General features: G+C 45.1%; 1 protein-coding gene across 1 annotated transcript; it reads right to left on the minus strand.

Moving 5' to 3' along the window:
* Window positions 1-7376: 7376 nt before the first annotated feature.
* Window positions 7377-8361, minus strand: LOC146205414 (NEDD8-conjugating enzyme UBE2F-like). Its single transcript, XM_084590074.1, has one exon. The coding sequence runs from the start codon at window positions 8161-8163 to the stop codon at window positions 7591-7593; it is 573 nt and encodes a 190-aa protein (XP_084446200.1). The 5' UTR covers window positions 8164-8361; the 3' UTR covers window positions 7377-7590.
* Between the last annotated feature and the right edge of the window lie 9135 nt (window positions 8362-17496).

Consider the following 17496-nt stretch of genomic DNA (forward strand, 5'->3'; position numbering starts at 1 on the left):
TTCATTTTATCATGTGACTATAAATATGTATTTATTCCCGAACTAAACACCGATGGCTAAGCCCGTATGAAGCTATTTTACTCCCCTTGTCCGAAACAACCAGTTTGGCTCGAAAGACAACACAGGCGTAAAGTGGTTCTAATCATTCTAATGGCCGGGCTACCAGTGTACATTGATCTGTGTGTATTATGTAATATTTAGTGTAACAGGTGCTGCGAAGATTTGTTTCTCAAACGTTCGAGCATTTCTCTAAAGCGATGTGCTCATTACCACTGTTACGAATACGCAGAATCCTCTAACAAAAAGAAAAAAAGAAGAAATGATATATGTGGGTTTAACGTACGACATCGGCTATATATGACGGATGATGTAGGGGCGGGTCTCGGTGTCGTTGACCACGTGGGATTATGTCAAATCCCACAGCCGAGGAGCGCCTTTCGAAAAGGCAGGGTTCGAACCCCAGTTCTCGAAATTAGCAGTCGAGCGCCCTATCACTGATACACCGCGACAGAGGTTTAACAGCAAAAAAAAAAAAAAAAAAAAAAAAAAAAAAAAAAAAAAAAAACTAAGAAAAGTTTATTGTGGATACCGAAGGCACAGAGTGGTTTGTTCAAACTGGATTCTGCTATTCAGCAGTCTGCGGTCGCATGTTTCAGTAAAGTTGCGGCATTCCAAACAGAAACGGGAATATACGATTTTTGAGCGTTTGCATTAAGTCGTATCGACGGAAGCAACCTGTTTTGTTTTGACACGGCGCCTAACGACAGCAGCGCTTCGTTTGAGACACCGCTTGTCAAAGAATCTCAAGCGTCGAAGACAGCGACTGATGATATGTCCTTTCCAGCGTGACATGGACAATTATTTTTTTTTTTTTTTTAATGGAGCGTGGGGTAATAGCCTGTTCATATTTCTTTTGCAAGAGGCAGATAAGTAAGCAAAAGCGCACAGGAACCGCGAAACAAATAAAAAAAGCACTCTTTTGCACGCTGCACGCGCGCACGTAAATCCCTGCGGGCTGTAACACGACGCGAATACGCATCCACACTGGGTAGGGTTCGCCACTATGACTCTAGGTGGCGACTCTGCTCGATCTCGAGGCCACAACGATTCTAAAACAGAAGCCATTAATTTTTTTTTTTATATTCTCGCTCTTAGTGATTGAAACAGCGCCACATCCATGTAAATGGTATAGAAAGGAAAATTGCTAAATTTAATTTAGTTTACTGTCCCCTTAAGTGCTCCATTTCAGCGCCCTTTGCGTCCCCCTCGAGCTCGTGTTTTGAGCAATTACATCAAAAGCTGCGTGAGGGGCAGGGAATCTCCTTGTGGGCAGACCAGTTTGTAAGCCCTCGTTAAGTGTCGTGCTTATCGTGCCCCAAGCCTTAGCTTGACATTTCCCCCTAACTGTCCAAACTTTCGTTAGGGGCCATACTGGCCATAATACGTACCAATAAAGCGCGCAATCCAACAAGGAGCCCATCTAGCTCTGTGCCATCTAGGAACAGCGCTGGATGGATGGAATATAGGAGCGTCCCCTTTGAAATGGGGTGATAGCAGTAGCTATCATGGTCATTTTTCCCCCTCTATCTTAATTATTGTTTTAGATTGGTTAACTACACCATCATTCTATTTATTAAATTTTTGTTTCTACATTACTAACATTATGCCACTTCTCTGCTTTTAAGCGACCAATCTTCCAGTCGTTTTTTGGTAGCTTCCACCGCCGGTTTATTCACCCGGCCACTGGCATCTCTAAACCCCAGAGCTCCAGGAACAGTGACTGCGCCTGCATCAACTTCCGGCTGGATACCATTACATTCGAGTATATTATGGTCAATTGTTTCACTGGAGTTACCACATACAGCACATGCGTCATCTTCATTGTTAAATTTCTTTTTTTAGCTGCGTGTTCTAAGGCACCCTGATCTAGCTTCAAAAAGTAGGGCACTGCCACTTGAGTTATCAAAGAAAGCTTCCTTCCTGATCTGCCTTTTCCACTTTCGGTATAATTCCACACTGTTTCTTTTCCATCGAATTTATCCAATTTTGACCTTCTGTGTTTTTCACCTGTTGCTTAACGCTCTTTATTTCTCCGTTTTTGCGACTAGCATACTTACTAGTTAGTTTCCTAGTTCTTTTCCTCCATTGTGAGTCAACGCTTTTTAAGCATAGATATCTAAATACTTTAGCTGCCCATCTGTTACTGTCCAATTTCCTTAGGTGTTCCTCATATAATATTTTACTCTGAGCTTCCCGTACTTCGAAAGATGCCCAGCCCATATCTCCCTGTGCCGCCTCATTTGTGGTTTTGCCGTGGGCACCTAGTGCTAATCGTCCAACGGCTCTCTGATTTATTTCTAATGTCGACTGTACCTTTGATTCCAGGCACAAAACCGCATTTCCGAAAGTAAGTCCGGGCACCATAATTCCTTTCCAAATACCCCTCAATACCTCATACCTATTGTATCCCCACAATGCCTTATGCTTCATTATCCCGGCATTCCTTCGCCCTTTGGCCTTAAGTGATTGCTCATGCTTTCCAATGTATGCCAATCCTTCATTTACCCATACCCCCAAACATTTATATTCTGCTACTCTAGGTATTTCAAGGCCTTGAATTTTAAGACCCTGATCAGTTGAGCCGTTGAAAATCATCAGACCCGACTTAACTGCGCTGAAACTGAAGCCTAGAGCGTCCCCTTCGTTTCCGCAATACTTAACTAGAGTTTGCAATTCTTCCAGACTCTCAGCTAGCAGCACAATATCGTCTGTATACATCAAACCGGGGAGGCACTGCTCTACCGCCTTTCCATCTAATCTATATGACAGGTTAAAACCTAGGTTACTTTCTTGTATCCTCCGTTCCAGGTTTATCATATAAAGCATGAACAGCAGTGGTGATAGAGGACAGCCTTGTTTTAATCCTTTGCATACTTTGACATCCTCCGTACTTCTTATCCCTTCCCATGTAATTTCTACTTATCCCGATATATTTCCTGTAGGAACTCTATTATCTCATAACCGATACCTTCTTCTTTTAATATTTTCCGCAGGAGTTCCCTGTTTACGCTGTCGTACGCCGCGTTTATGTCCAGGAAGGCCAAATACAAAGGTCTATTTTCCACTTTAGATATTTCGATGCATTGGGTAAGCACGAACAGGCTATTCTGAAGTTCTCCGAGTATCTTGCTACTTTCTACCCATGCTTGCACCTTTAATTTCACCGCCTGCATGGCCAACCTGTACATAACAGATGTTATGGTAATTGGCCTGTAGGATTTTATGTGCATCCTTTCTCCTTACCCTTTATAAATCAAATTCATTTTACTCTGCCGCCAGCTGTCCGGAATTTGCTTATTCGTTATGACTGTTTCCAAAGCTTTTAACAACGTTTCCTTACTTTTTGGACCAAGTTGTATGATGTATCACCAACTCGCCCGCTTAACTATCCTATTGAATTTCATTAATCAGCTTGATCCTGTAGATCAGCTTGATCCATCTATTCCTGTAGATGTGTTTTTAGGAATATTTTTTTCTGCCGTTTTCCAGTTTAGATTGGTTAGTTCTAAGCTGCTTTGTATTGCGCTACCTTGTGTTGCTTCCTGATTTGCGGAGATTACCCTATCGTCGCTCTTAAATGACGTAATGTAGTTTACTGCGTTGTCTCCCTTTAAACAATTTCCCTCGTTATCCTGAATCCGATCCTGTTTTCTTTGATTCTTTTTCCCTAGCCAGCTTATATGGTTCCAGAATTTTCTTGCTCCGCCTCAAGAGGCATCGTGTATGTCAGCCATCCAGCGATCGGTGGAATGCTTTTTTTTACTTTGGACGAGGGCCTGTACCTCAAGTTTCTTTTGTCGACATGACTCCCATTTTTGGTCGATTTCCTCCTGAGATACCTGTGCTTTCTTTGCCACTCGGTGTTCCCTTGAAGCAGCCCGTCGTTGTTCAATAGCTTCTCTGATTTCCTTATTCCACCAGCTCCGTGGCTTCCTCTTTCCATTCCAGTGGTTTGCTACTTTAACCTCCTTAATTTTCCTCCTTTTGAGTAGTTCTACCTTTTCATAATCCCAGTCTTCCATGGGGCTTTTCTCTATTGCTTCCTCTATGTCTGCTGCTATCTGCGCTATTTGATCGTCGTTTAATTTTGCGTTTACTTTTTGTCTAAGTTCCATTTCTCTTTTGATCAAGGGCCCCATCTGCAGACTAATACGTTTATGATCACTTCCCAGACTACATTCCCCTTCTTCGTCTATTTCCATTTTTGAGACCTTGCTATAAATTCCCTGCGACATTAAACAGTTGTCTGCCTGTTGCGGAATTCCCACGTGATTTGGCCTTCGCATTTTGTTTCTCCATTAACTATAACTAGATCGTGTCGCTCACAGAAATCTAGCATTAGCTTACCGTTACAATCCGTGTATCCATCCAGATCGTCGATGTGGCCGTTCATGTGTTCATGTCCCTCAGGAAAATAATATCGGCCCCGTCTCCAAGCTGGCTTATATCGGCACTGAGACATTCAACAAGATCCTTGTTTTCTTGCCTGCATTGGTGTCCTGTTCCTAAAAAACTACCCCTAGCCATGTCCTTATGCCGGCAATTGTTCCTGATAACCAGATATGTTCATTACAAGATGATTTTAATCTTTGTCAATTTGTTCCCTGGTGTATCAACATACCTACCCCTCCACCCTTTTTTTTTTTCCCGTTCTCGTTCTGTTGCACCCTTCCCAGACGTAGCCTTCTATAAACGGCGGATCTTCTAGATCCCTGAGATGAGTCTCGCATAGAGCGTACACACCTATTTTGTCATCCTTCAGCGCTAACCGCATGAGGCGACAATTCGCGGCGACATGCCGCGCGACGCCGTCGGGCGACGGGCTGAGGGCCGCCAAAGCATTGCCGCTCGTCGCTGTCGCTCGGTTTCTGGGTTTTTAGAAAATTTCGCGTGTCGCCCAGAAGCAGCTCGCGAGGTAGCCAATCGCAGAGGGCTTTGGGGTGCTCAACTTCCGTTCTGGCTTTTATTTTATTTTTTTTTTTTCCGGTTTGGGTGAAGAACCTGGAGCCTGCACGCGCTCACATCGTCTGAACCGTGTATATATGAGTGCATCGAGATAGTTCAGTAAAAAGCTTGGAAGGGTAATAAAAGAAAAAAAAAAAAGGTTAGCGCGGCTAGATATTGTTAATTTCCGAAAGGAGCAGGAGAAAGTCACTGCAGTGACCCTTTGAAATACGATGCGTTACAAGAAATTTCATCAGTGTTTTATCGTACTTTATAGCGAGATTTAACTCCCCTTGACCGAGTGACGAGGCGGTGGTAACAGAGCAACGCTGAAAACGCGCCTCTCTGTCGCTGAGCCCCGTCGCTCCGTGCGGTATGCACCAGCGACAACGGCAGGCGTTGGCGGCGGCGTCGCGCGACGGATCGCTAGGGGTTGTCGCACCGCTTCAACTGCTGTTCTATGTCTAGCCATTTCGCTATTTTTCTACCTCCTTGCATGTTTATGTAGCTGATCCTAGTGCTAAATTTCTTTTTTGTACTTTTCTTTCTCGACCTTCTCCTTGTCATTTTTTGGGGCTCAGCCTCCGTTATTACACTTCCTTCTGCTTCACTTCTAACTACCTCTGTGCACGGAGTCCTCGCGGACCCCCTAAAAAAGCTACAGACCTGCCTGCCAGGCGCCAGCCGAACTCTGCTCCCACCCTTCTGTTAAAATGAATGCCATCTCGCTGAAAAGCCCTACCAAAACCTGCTTTATGCACTTCCCTGTTTACCTCAACCACTTCGAAACGCTCCGCCATCCGTTCGATCCTAGCACCTCCGGTACTATGCATACAACTATCTGCGCTTGCTGTGTCATCTCCCTGATATCGTCAACTCCCTTAGCTAAACTTTCCACCACTCCTGCAGCGTCACCATTTACACCACATAGTTTAGCCCCGCGGCTACTATCACCATACTGTGCTCTGCGGAAGTTTTACTCTCTTTCAACACTGCTTTCATTGTCCTCCCTGGGAAGGGTGCAACTAGCACTCGCTTATCACGGCGGTCGCGGCACCTGGCAGTAGAATAACGAAGTGAAATTTTGTCTAGACTCAGAGACCGGTAGCAACCGAGTGAATGGCTGATTGCAAGCACGATTGCGAAGTTGTTTGGGCGTCACGTACCGCCTGCGGCTTGTGTAATTACTGCCTACTTCCATCTTGTTGCCTTCATCGCACGCTGTGCCCTCTGATTCATGATTACGCAGTTTCAACGGGTTGTGCCACACGTGCGAAACGCTGCGATATCCATGGCCTGCACTCGCATTTTCAAGCCGTATTGCCGGATTTCTCCCTACATGGAAGCGCGCAATAAACGCGTGTCTACACTTGTACAGAGTATGACCTGCAGTCCTGCAGTTGTTGCAACTTGTTGCAACTTGTCGAAATAATGCTGGCACCGCGAAAGGTAATAATAAGCCACATTTGTAGTTAAGTGGCGAAGAAAAAGTTGGGTGTCAGGTTTCTTTTCATGGTGTGCGCTTAAATTACAGGTTTAATATGACCACAGTAGCAAAGACTGACCATACATTGCTTCTCCGCAGTGCATTTCGGACACTAGTGCACTAACCGCTACAAAAAGAGGAGCAGAAATTCCAGAGATTCCAGAGAAGCAGCTGCATATTTCTGCACCCCTTCATATAGACAAATGCGTACCAGAACCGATCTCCAGGAGAATAAATGTATCAAAAACATAAAAAAAAAATGCTGACTCGATACTATCTTCTGTGTTTACGATCAGGACAGCAGAATAAAAAACGAAAGGTGGAGGGGGATGAGAAGCGCACGCTGCGGGCTACCATTGCGGAGCCGGCAACGCTGCGACATTTTGTGGGTGTGCAGTGCAACGAACATGTAATCTTGAAGCCTTGATAAGCTTGCTTGAACAGCAAGGTACAGTTAGTATTATCAGCCAACTGCAATTAGGATACAGCAGTTGCTCTTTCGCTTGAACATGCATGTACCACAGGAACGGTTATGCGACCGGATTCACTGCGTTTAAGCAAAGTGGTGTGTCATAACAGCTGTACTTCTTTATTTTTCCTTTCTACACCAACGCAAAATAACAGCGAACGAGATACGCGCGATTGCGTTACTGCTATCTGCAATGAAACTGAAGAAAACCTCTACTCGATTGATAATCTGTTCAAGCTAATCATAGAGCTACTGAATCCGTTTCAGCTGCTGCCACTCCCCCCTAGGTGTGGAATTTCACGTGTGCTTTAGATAAACGTAATGTTCACCGTGAGCGCAACTTCACATAGCTCAGCTGCCAATATTTATAATACAATATTAATAATACAAAGAGGAAGGCCATGTTGGCCATACATATTGGAGGTTGTAGGCAATGCGAAGGTAACTTTATTCACGAGATCGCACTACCATAGACTCCGTTTGTACTTTGTAGAGAAGCACACAAAATGAATAGATGCAAAGGATCGAAACACATACAAGCACAAGGTCACCACATAAAATGGCAACAAATTACTACGGGCCCGTGATGACCCGTAGAACCGAATTCCGATTCCAGCCGCCACGCGTATTATTACCGCTTGGCGTACTTTAGCACGTAATCGCGCACTTTGGCTACGAAGCCTTCTTTGTCTCTCTGGTAATGCTCGGCAGCCTCGTTGTCTAGAGGGTCGTCGAAGTTGAGCAGGTCCGTGAAGAGCGCGTTCAGGCCCCAGACGATTTCCTTGAGTGTCCGCGTCGGCGCCCAGCCCATACCGTCGATGGAGCTTTCACGTAGAAGACTCAGGCACACGTTGCCTTCCTCGTTAATGTTCGGATGCCACAGCCGAGTAGTGCATTTCACCTTCGGAGGCACCATGTTGTAGTCTTCGGGAACCTCGACTAGAAACACGAAGCGGCCGCCCTGCCAGTAGCCTTCGTCGGGCGCAATGATAAGCTCGAAGTGATGCAGCACGTCCGGGTCATCAAACTTGAGCGTGCATGTAGTAGGAAGGTTTGCCTCCATCTCCTGCACCTCGCGCACGAGCAGCTTGTCCCGGACGGAAGCGCGGCGCACGGCTCCCGCACTCTCGGGCACCAAGCTCTGCACGGAGTCGGTGTTGTTGTTCTGCGAGCTCTGCTTCAACTTCTTCGACAAAGTGATCATAATGCTTGGTTGCGTCTGGCTGGCTTCCTCACGCACAATCCGACTGAGTCATGAAATCATGTCTTTCGTGAATACATCACACACGGAAATTGTTGCAAAAACTTCTTCGTGCCAAGACCATACTGCGACTACCAAGACTGCGAAGTGCGCCCTCAAGACGCCATCGCCATCATGGCGTACAGTGTTACCAGGTGGGCCCGGTAACAAACCGCCAAGAGCCTTTGATGTGTAGCACAGACGTGACTGAATGTGAAAATCATATCTTATGAACCCCATAAATAGCCGATAAATTGTGATCTAGAGGATGATGTGGATAAGGTCAAGCACTTAGAAATCGAAAGTGCAAATTGATAAATAGTCATGAGGGTCATGAACATGCACTTTGCCTCAGCTTTCGCGGGTTCCGCCCTTTCACTTGAATTTTAGTTCACTCTACTGTACAGTGTTCTGCAATTTTACCGAAACCGTTTTGAAAAATTATCCCGCCTCAACCAGAGGCACGTTTGTGGTGAAACCGCGCAGAAAGCTTGCACGTTGTTGACCCTGTTGTTCTGTAGTAATCTTACAGTGGTGCTTATCTGGTTTGACTCTGCATCTGACGAGACTGAAGGAGAAAAAAGCGAACACCAATTCTCCGGCAAAGAGCAGCTTTGGCGTCACCTAGCGTCATTACAAAAAAATACCAAGCTTGCCTGGGTGCTTCAAAATTACGGCGCTTTTTTCTAGCGACACCAGATGACGCTACAACTACCTTTTGTCTGGAGGAGCCTTACTTTTGTCTGGTGCATTTTTGTGCCCATCCAATGCAAAGGGAATCAGCGTCTAGAGTACCTCGATGACCAACACCAGCGCTCGAGGCATTGTACTTCAGTCGGAAACTCGGCGGTGGCAAAGCTGTTTCTTGGGCTGTTGATGGAGTTTGCCTATTTTAGCGAAGTTTAAGCACAAAACAGACAGGGACGCAGGCAATAGAGAAATGCTAACGTGCAGCTGGATTTTGTTTGGATCACGGAAGCGCAGAAGAAAACGCTCCACGAAAGAGAAATAAGATGAGACTCAGTACACGCCCATTCCATGATCGTCGAGGAACGCGATTCACAGAAGTCCCGACGCACACAGCTGCATTCTGCGAATCAAATATGCTCCCCGAACAACGGCTTGTAGCTGTTTAAAGAAGGAGCAAGAATCGATGCATCAATGGTGGAACTAGTTCATTTTAGAGAAGCCTGAAAAACAAAACAACATGGACAACGCAACAGGGAAGAAAGTGCTAACTTGCATCCGGACTTTATTTGGAGCACGGAAACACACACACACACACACACACACACACACACACACACACACACACACACACACACACACACACACACACACACACACACACACACACACACACACACACACACACACACACACACACACACACACACACACACACACACACACACACACACACACGCACGCACGCACGCACGCACGCAGAGAGAGAGAAAACGCTTCCAGATAGAAAAATACATGAAACTCATTGCATGCTAATTTCATGATCATCGAGGAACGAGGTTTTCTTTTCAGACAGATTCACCGAAGAGCTCCCGACGCACACAGCTGCATTCTTGTGACTCAAATATGCCTCGATAATTTCACGTATGCATTCCCCGAACGAGCAAGAATCGATGCATCAATGTATGGTGGAGTTTGGCGAAGCCTGAAACACAAAACATAGACAACGCAAGCGCTAACTGAAGGAATCGGCAACTTGCACCCGGAATTTATTTGGAGCACGGAAACATATATAGAGAAGAAAACGCTGCCAGAAAGAAAAATATGTTGAGACTTATTGCATGCTCTTTTTGTGATCATCGAGGAATGAGGTTTTCTTTTCAGACTGATTCACCGAAGAACTCCCGACGCACACAGCTACATTCTTGTGAATGAAGCATGCCTCGATAATTTCACGTATGCATTCCCCGAACGAGCAAGAATCAATGCATCCTCGATAATTTCACGTATCCCCCCCATAACACTGTTAAAAGAAGGAGCAAGAATCGATGCATCAAATGATGGGGTTTGGTGAAGCCTAAACACAAAACAGACATAGACAACGCAAGCGCCAACTGAAGGAAGCGCCAACTTGCATCCAGAATTTATTTGGAGCACGGAAACATATGTACAGAAGAAAACGCTCCCAGAGAGAAAAATGTGTGTTGTGACTCATTGCATGCTCATTTCATGATCATCGAGGAACGAGGTTTTTTCAGACAGATTCACCGAAGAGCTCCCGACGCACACAGCTGCATTCTTATGAATCAAGCATGCCTCGATAATTTCAGTTATACATTCCTCGAACGAGCAAGAATCGATGCATCCTTGATAATTTCACGTATGCACTCCCCGAACACTGTTAAAAGAAGGAGCAAGAATCGTTGCATCAAATGGTGGAGTTTGGCGAAGCTGAAACACAAAACAGACATAGACAACGCAAGCGCTAACTAAAGGAATCGGCAACTTGCACCTTATTTGGAGCACGGAAACATATATACAGAAGAAAACGCTCCCAGAGAGAAAAATGTTGAGACTCATTGCATGCTCATGTCATGATCATCGCGGAACGCGGTTTCCTTTTCAGACAAATGCACCGAAGAAGTCCCGACAGGCACAGCTGCATTCTTGCGAATCAAATATATACCTTGATTATTTCAATTATGCATCGATTCTTGCTCCTTCCCTCCACATGTGCTGCACTAGCCATTGTTCGGGAAGTGCGTGATCCATATCTCGCTCCTTCCCTTCACATGTGCCGCAAGCCAATTTTCGGGGAGTGCATAGGGTGCATACGTGAATGCGTACATATACGCGATCATGTACACGATCCATATAAGTGAAATAACCGTGTGCGCGGGCGAATTTTGCGCGGCAGCCACTGCAGGGATTTCACCAATACATCATACGTTTCCTGAAGGAGTCATGATGTAACGGGCATGGAGGAAGGTAACAAGTGTGCGAAAGAAAACTAAAATGATGATGATAGTGTCATTGGGCGGCATCATATATATTAAGTGCATGCAATACCGCGCTTTGCGCGTTTAAAGTAATAAGTAATGCATTACTTGATTTTGTCAAATCAATTTCATCCTTCATCCTGTCACTGGGAGTTGGGCTTTGGAATTGGCTCCTCGTTCGCCGCTTCGCGGCTTCGCTGGCTTCGCCACCACCCACAAGGCCCATCGCCACCATTGGTTACTCGCAGGTAGGAGTTTCTCGCGCCATAGACACCGTAGGTTTGAACAGTTTGAACTCTTGATCAGTCTTTTTACGGGGTTTAACGTCCCAAAGCGACTCAGACTATGAGAGGCGCTGTAGTGGGGGACTTCGGAAATTTCGACCACATGTGCAATAACTTCGTGCATATGCATGGCTTCAACAGGCTGTGGGCGATCATGGTCAGGCTGCCTTAGAGTGTGCTCACGTGCCCATTCATGACTGCTGAAATGTGCAAGAGCCAGTCTATAGGTTTTTTTTTTTTTGTTTTTTTTTTTCTCACTGAACATACACCGCGCCGACTGTAGTCTATATTCCTTGACACGTTTTCTGGATGTGTCAGAGTAGTGAGTAGCTGACACCACCGGAGTGAGCCCCTAGGAGTGCTTTCTCTGTAACGGAGAACTTCGGAGCACATTCGTGCAGCTTGACACAGCCGAAAGCGCAAGCAGTGAACAACTTAATTGTTTCAGAAGTGCATGCTCGGCGTACTAGACCTTAATTTGGGAAACACTGTACAGTCAGTCACGGCCGGGTATATATCGAACTCGAAGGGGATCGGCGTTCCTCTGTAACCCAGAAGCATGAATACGGTGCATGCTGACAAGCGGCATGCTTCGTGCAGTGATCGACTGACAGCATACCGACGCGCGAATCGAACGCGTGCGTACGCGCCGACCGTCACCTCGCACGCATCAAAAATAAGGGCGCACTGGACGCTCTTCTGCGTGCCGCTCCGTAGAAGCTAACGCGTGCTGCAAATATTTGGTAGGGACACGTCGGAGCTCGCGGTGCGAGCGCCTGTGGGGTTGGGATTGACATCAAAGCTGCTGCGGACGGTGCTTTTGGGTGAAGTCAATGCTGAGCATATATAGGCTAATTCCGTTAGTGGTAGATATAAACGCAATAACTAGCGCATGTTAATGTACAGTTGATCTTTCCGTCTGCTTCAGCAGCGAAGCAGGCCACGCGAGAGCTGCCACACTTGCCTTCGGTTAGCAAGGCTGGCTTTACCATTCAGCACATAGTGTACTGAACGCCGGCTTCCCCGCATGACAGTGGTGTCGTGCTAAATTCAAGCACTCCAGGCTTCCGAAGGCCACTTGCAAGCGGACCTGACGTTTACCTGATCAAGCGGTTTTACAGCGTTAGCTTTGCCATCAGGTGCACGAGACTACACAGCTGACTCGGTTCCGCGCTGGAAAAATGATCTTGGGGACGCCATTAGGAGAAGCGCACCTTGAAGGTACACGACGCGCTGTTCGATATATCGAATGTTTCATTGAACAAGAGTTCGATAAACGCGAACACCACTTCTCTTCTTTTGCATCATAGGCTTTTCAAGGGGATATTCTGAGTTCGATATATGCCATAATTCGATATATCCGGGTATATCGAACCCGGGTTCGATATATCCAGGCCTGTAAAATGGGCCGAGAAAGAAAATAAAACTGCTCATTCTATTCGCCAAAATCAGCCAGTCAGAGTGATGAGAGAATTTCATTTGTGTGATTTTCTCAGCTGCTGGCAGAATAGACACCGCCCAACACTAACATAACTATAGAAACTGCACTTTTGATTGAAAACATGCTTGAAATCGCGCGGTACGAGTAAGCTGTTCATGGTAGCCTTACACAAGTTAATGCCGCTGTGCAATCTTTTTTGACACAGAAACGTGGATGTAAGTGCTTGTGATGTTTTTAGGAAAGACCCTTATACTAGCCCGATAAGATGAAATTCTGTTGGTGACCGTCGTTGTTGAAGCTGGCTGATGATCCCACAAATGTCGTCCAGCCGCGGAAGTGGTGAGTGCGATGATGGCATGCACTCGCAACAGATACCTTTGTGGCACATGTCCTTGTATTCCCAGTCCCGAAGGGCCAGGAGGAGCCACCATCTCCCATTGCCTCAGGCTTGCAATTTGCTCATATGGCATAACTGGTGGCCCACCCATGTGGCACCATTTCCCCCCCCCCCCCCCCATCTCTATAGTTTTGTAATAATGACACAACAGTTCTACAGCATACCGAGTGGCGTAACACAATTTCTTGTTTATACATATACAGCAGGCATCTCCTACAGTCAGATACAACTTAAGCCTGCAGTAACTGCCACACACAATTGTTCCAGTGACAGAAAGTAGTCCACTTTTAAATCTATCCTGGTTACCTAAATAAAAAGCTAAGCATGAGACCAAATTATAAGCTCTAGAATTTCAGTGCATCTAGCTAGTTTGGCATGGACAAATTTTAAAGACTGATTTCATTTACTGTTCAGTGAAGTAATACACAAGCTGCATACCATGACCCATAGTTAGCAACTACTGTTTTTATTAAGTTGTATCCTACTAATATAGTCATGTTAGGCACTAGCTTGTGACAGATGTTTTAATTCATGACATATATGTGCCTTTAATGCTATGAAAAAATAAAACTGGTTTTAAAGAAAGGAAAGGTGCAATATCCAGGGGTGGAAGTACTGCTCCATTTGCTCCATTCTGCTCCAAACGGCTGCCACAATCTTTTGCTATCAAATGCAGCTGAACGTGAGAATGATGGCAGTGCACCGGTGCCAGAGGTCTAACACTTCTTGCACTGGGCTTAATACAAATAAAATTATTGAAACTTGGGGAGCATGAAGCATAATAAATATTTGGTCGCAAGTAAACTTAATATGGAATCGAAGCGATTAAAAGGAATTGCAAAAAAAAACGTTTGGTGCATGTGACATAGCACCTCCTCCAAACCTTTTGAATCGCCAGTAGAGAGAGAAGCGACAGTAGCAAGCGAAGCAGATAGCGTAAATTACTGCGAGCCATTAGGAAACTTGTCCGGCTGCAAAAAGTACACAACACAAGTTACTGCAATGATTTTGCTGTGAAAACAAGCCAGTACTTCACTATCATGCACCTTTGTCTATGACAAGCGTGTCAGGGCTATGTCAGACAAAAGCATATATGTACTTGAAGTGCTATAGGATGGTTGCCGAATATTGGCAGTCACTAGGAAAGTGAAGTAAAGAAGCTGAAGGATGAAGAGGCTACCCCCCTTGAGTGCCATCTATCTTTCCTGAAGACACTGCTGACCAGCGCTTGGAAATTTATAAGCAGAGGCGTAGGATGGACAAATAGGATATGCACAAGATAGAGAGCAGAAATATGCTGCTCATTGATGGAGACTAATCTAGTGGCACTGCTTGATTTTTGCAATAACTTTTCTTGGTGTACTCTGTGCTGGGTCCAGCAGTAAACTACTCCGGCATTTACTCTGCTCTAGTTCTTTACTCTAACTGCATATCTGTGGCAATACCATCCAATATTTTACAGGTGCACTAACAAATTTTTTTTTTTCTCTGTTGCACCAGTCATTGTGTAGTGGTTGCCCGCGCACATCTGCAGTACTTGTCTAGCTACATCACTGTACTGACATGAGGGTGCATGCTGAAAAATACCAGATGGTCCAAATTAATCTGGCAGCCTCTATTACAGCATGTTTTTAAAACCAAGACCAGTGTTTCATGACCATGTCATATTAAAAGTAAGGTCTAGTATAGTAGAATCTTACTGCCTAGAAAATTTGCGCTGAAGAAACATCAAGATAACCAATTTACTGGCTCTAGCAAGATATGCGGTAAGCATCTGCAGGAGCTCTATATAAAAGGTCAGGACCTTTACAGTGACATTTATACCAACTTTGTTTCTTTTGATAAGAAAACAGTACAACTAGCAGTTCTGAAAAGTATGCAACAAATTCGTTAGCATTAGTTCGTTATGGAAGGGCACTTTACTTTAAAGCATTTTCAAACGACCTGTTGTACTGATGTAAATGTGGTCCAGTTGACAACCAAAGAAAATTTTAGATAGGCACTTCATAGGCATCACTGTGCCAAGTAGTGCAAGAATGGGCTAAAGATAACTAGGTTTGGAAAATGTCAGTTTGCTCCAAGCTTTTCCAGAATCTCAGTATGGATATTTTAGCATACCGATAACGTTCTGGACATAAGGTTAATTGTCCCCAGCTGTGCCATATTGAGAGTGGACTCAACATAGTCTTACTACAATCAGTGAAAAGTCCATATTGTGATCTATCTACTGCATATAAAAGCTAAATCTGCACTAAAGGCTATCTCTGAGTAGAATAAAAAGGTAACAATCAACTTTTTCAGGTGCTTACTTTGTTCACAGCATACTCATCAAATATGTAACAATTATTAGCCAAATGGCATTTAGTATGCATGACCAGGAGCAGTGCTGAATGCATGTTGAAAAGTATCTGACCCACTGAAGAAGCTGCTAGAGTCCACAGTTCACTGGCACACAGGCTGTAGTGACTGAATCCACCACAGTGGCTGCTCATTGACTTGAGTCTTCAACTGCTGAGCCTAAAATCGCGTCCCGTCATGGCAGCCGCACTTCAGCAGTGCCAAAGTGCAAAAGCCATTATGTGTCGTGTCATTTCAGTGCAAGGTGAAGAACCCCTGGTAATAGAAATCAATTCATTGCCCTCCTTTAAGCCACCCCTAATCAACCTTGTGCAGCTTTTGGACATTAAAATTCACATACCACACCATGAACAGTAAAAAAATTCAGGGAAAATAAGAGGCTTCTATAATACACACAAGAAGGGCACCAGCAGCCACTGACACAAATGAAAGCATTGGGGACTTTTTTTTTTTACTTGAAGTAATAATTAGTATGGTTTGGTTAGTGGGGTAACGTGCCAACGCGACTCAGGCTATGAGAGACGCCGTAGTGGAGGACTCCAGAAATTGCGACCACCTGGCGTTCTTTAACATGCACTGACATCGCACAGCCACAGGCGCTATGCGATTTTCGCCTCGATCCTGCACTCTTGGGAACAGTAGTCAAGCACCGTAACCACTGCGCCACCCCGGCGGAGTGAAGTAATAATTAATCATGGAGATAATTGACTAGAAAGTAGAGGAAAAAACAACCACATGCAGCTGGTGAGATACGAATCCACGACCTCCAATTATCGCCAAGATTATTGACTACTTCACAACAATAAAGAAAGTATCCTATGCTGTCACTTTGTGTTAGTGGCTGTTGGCTCCCTTCTTATGTACCACTAAAGTAGTGATTCAGCACGCATTCAGGAAGGATTGAAAAGCATTACGTCTGGTTTATAGGGTTTAATGTTCCAAAACAACTCGAGCTATGAGAGACACCATAATAGAGGAATTCAGAAATTTCAACCACCTCAGGTTCTTTGATATGCGCTGACACTGCACAGTATGCAGGCACCTTGCTTTTCGCCTTCATCGAAAAGCAGTCGCCGTGGCCAAGATTTGATCCTGCATCCTTGGGCAGGTGATTAACAAGTATAAGCTGCATGTGAATGTGGCGTATACTGTTGAAGCCATACTGGCTGTTTTACAGCTTCTTTTGTGTATGCAACACATTACAGCTCAAGGTGGAGACCTTAATCTGCTGGGGAAGTCATACCACTGCAAATATTGTGACGGTCACTATCTAAGCAGTAGGTTATGTTTGCACAAGTAACAGCAGAAGAAGAAAGAAGGCCAATAATTACGCCTGTCAGTAATATTATTTTGGAGTGCAGTTGCTGCGGTATTTGAACCATAAGCTACTGCAGGTAGAACATGTAGTGCCAAATAAAGGTGCCTCTGCATTTCGGTTCTGGCAATGCTCACAGTGATTTGTCATCACCGAGCATCTCCTTGGGCGGCATGTTTCGCAGAAGCAGCTAGCTGCAGCGGACTGAGCACCATACTTCCTGTACCCTGCTCCTCTCACTTTTGCTGTCAGCATACTTTCATCCTCCATTGTGCTCTTGTTCGCTCCGTCAGTTGCGATGTTGCTGCAGATGGCAGCATTCAACTCGGGAATGGGTGCCTAAGAGCTTCTCACTTTTGCTGTCAGCATACTTTCATCCTCCATTGTGCTCTTGTTCGCTCCGTCAGTTGCGATGTTGCTGCAGATGGCAGCATTCAACTCGGGAATGGGTGCCTAAGAGCTTCACTCTAAAACGAAATATGGTTCCAGGTTCTGAGCTTGCCAGCAAATGACACTGCAGTGAACTTTAGCAAGTA

Source organism: Amblyomma maculatum, chromosome 1 (assembly GCF_055883805.1).
Source record: "Amblyomma maculatum isolate TAMU_Amacu chromosome 1, ASM5588380v1, whole genome shotgun sequence".
In the NCBI taxonomy this organism is placed as follows: Eukaryota; Metazoa; Arthropoda; class Arachnida; order Ixodida; family Ixodidae; genus Amblyomma; species Amblyomma maculatum.

Coding starts and splice junctions, on each gene's coding strand:
- LOC146205414 (XM_084590074.1), bottom strand. CDS start 8,163: ATGATCACTTTGTCGAAGAAGTTGAAGCAGAGCTCGCAGAACAACAAC.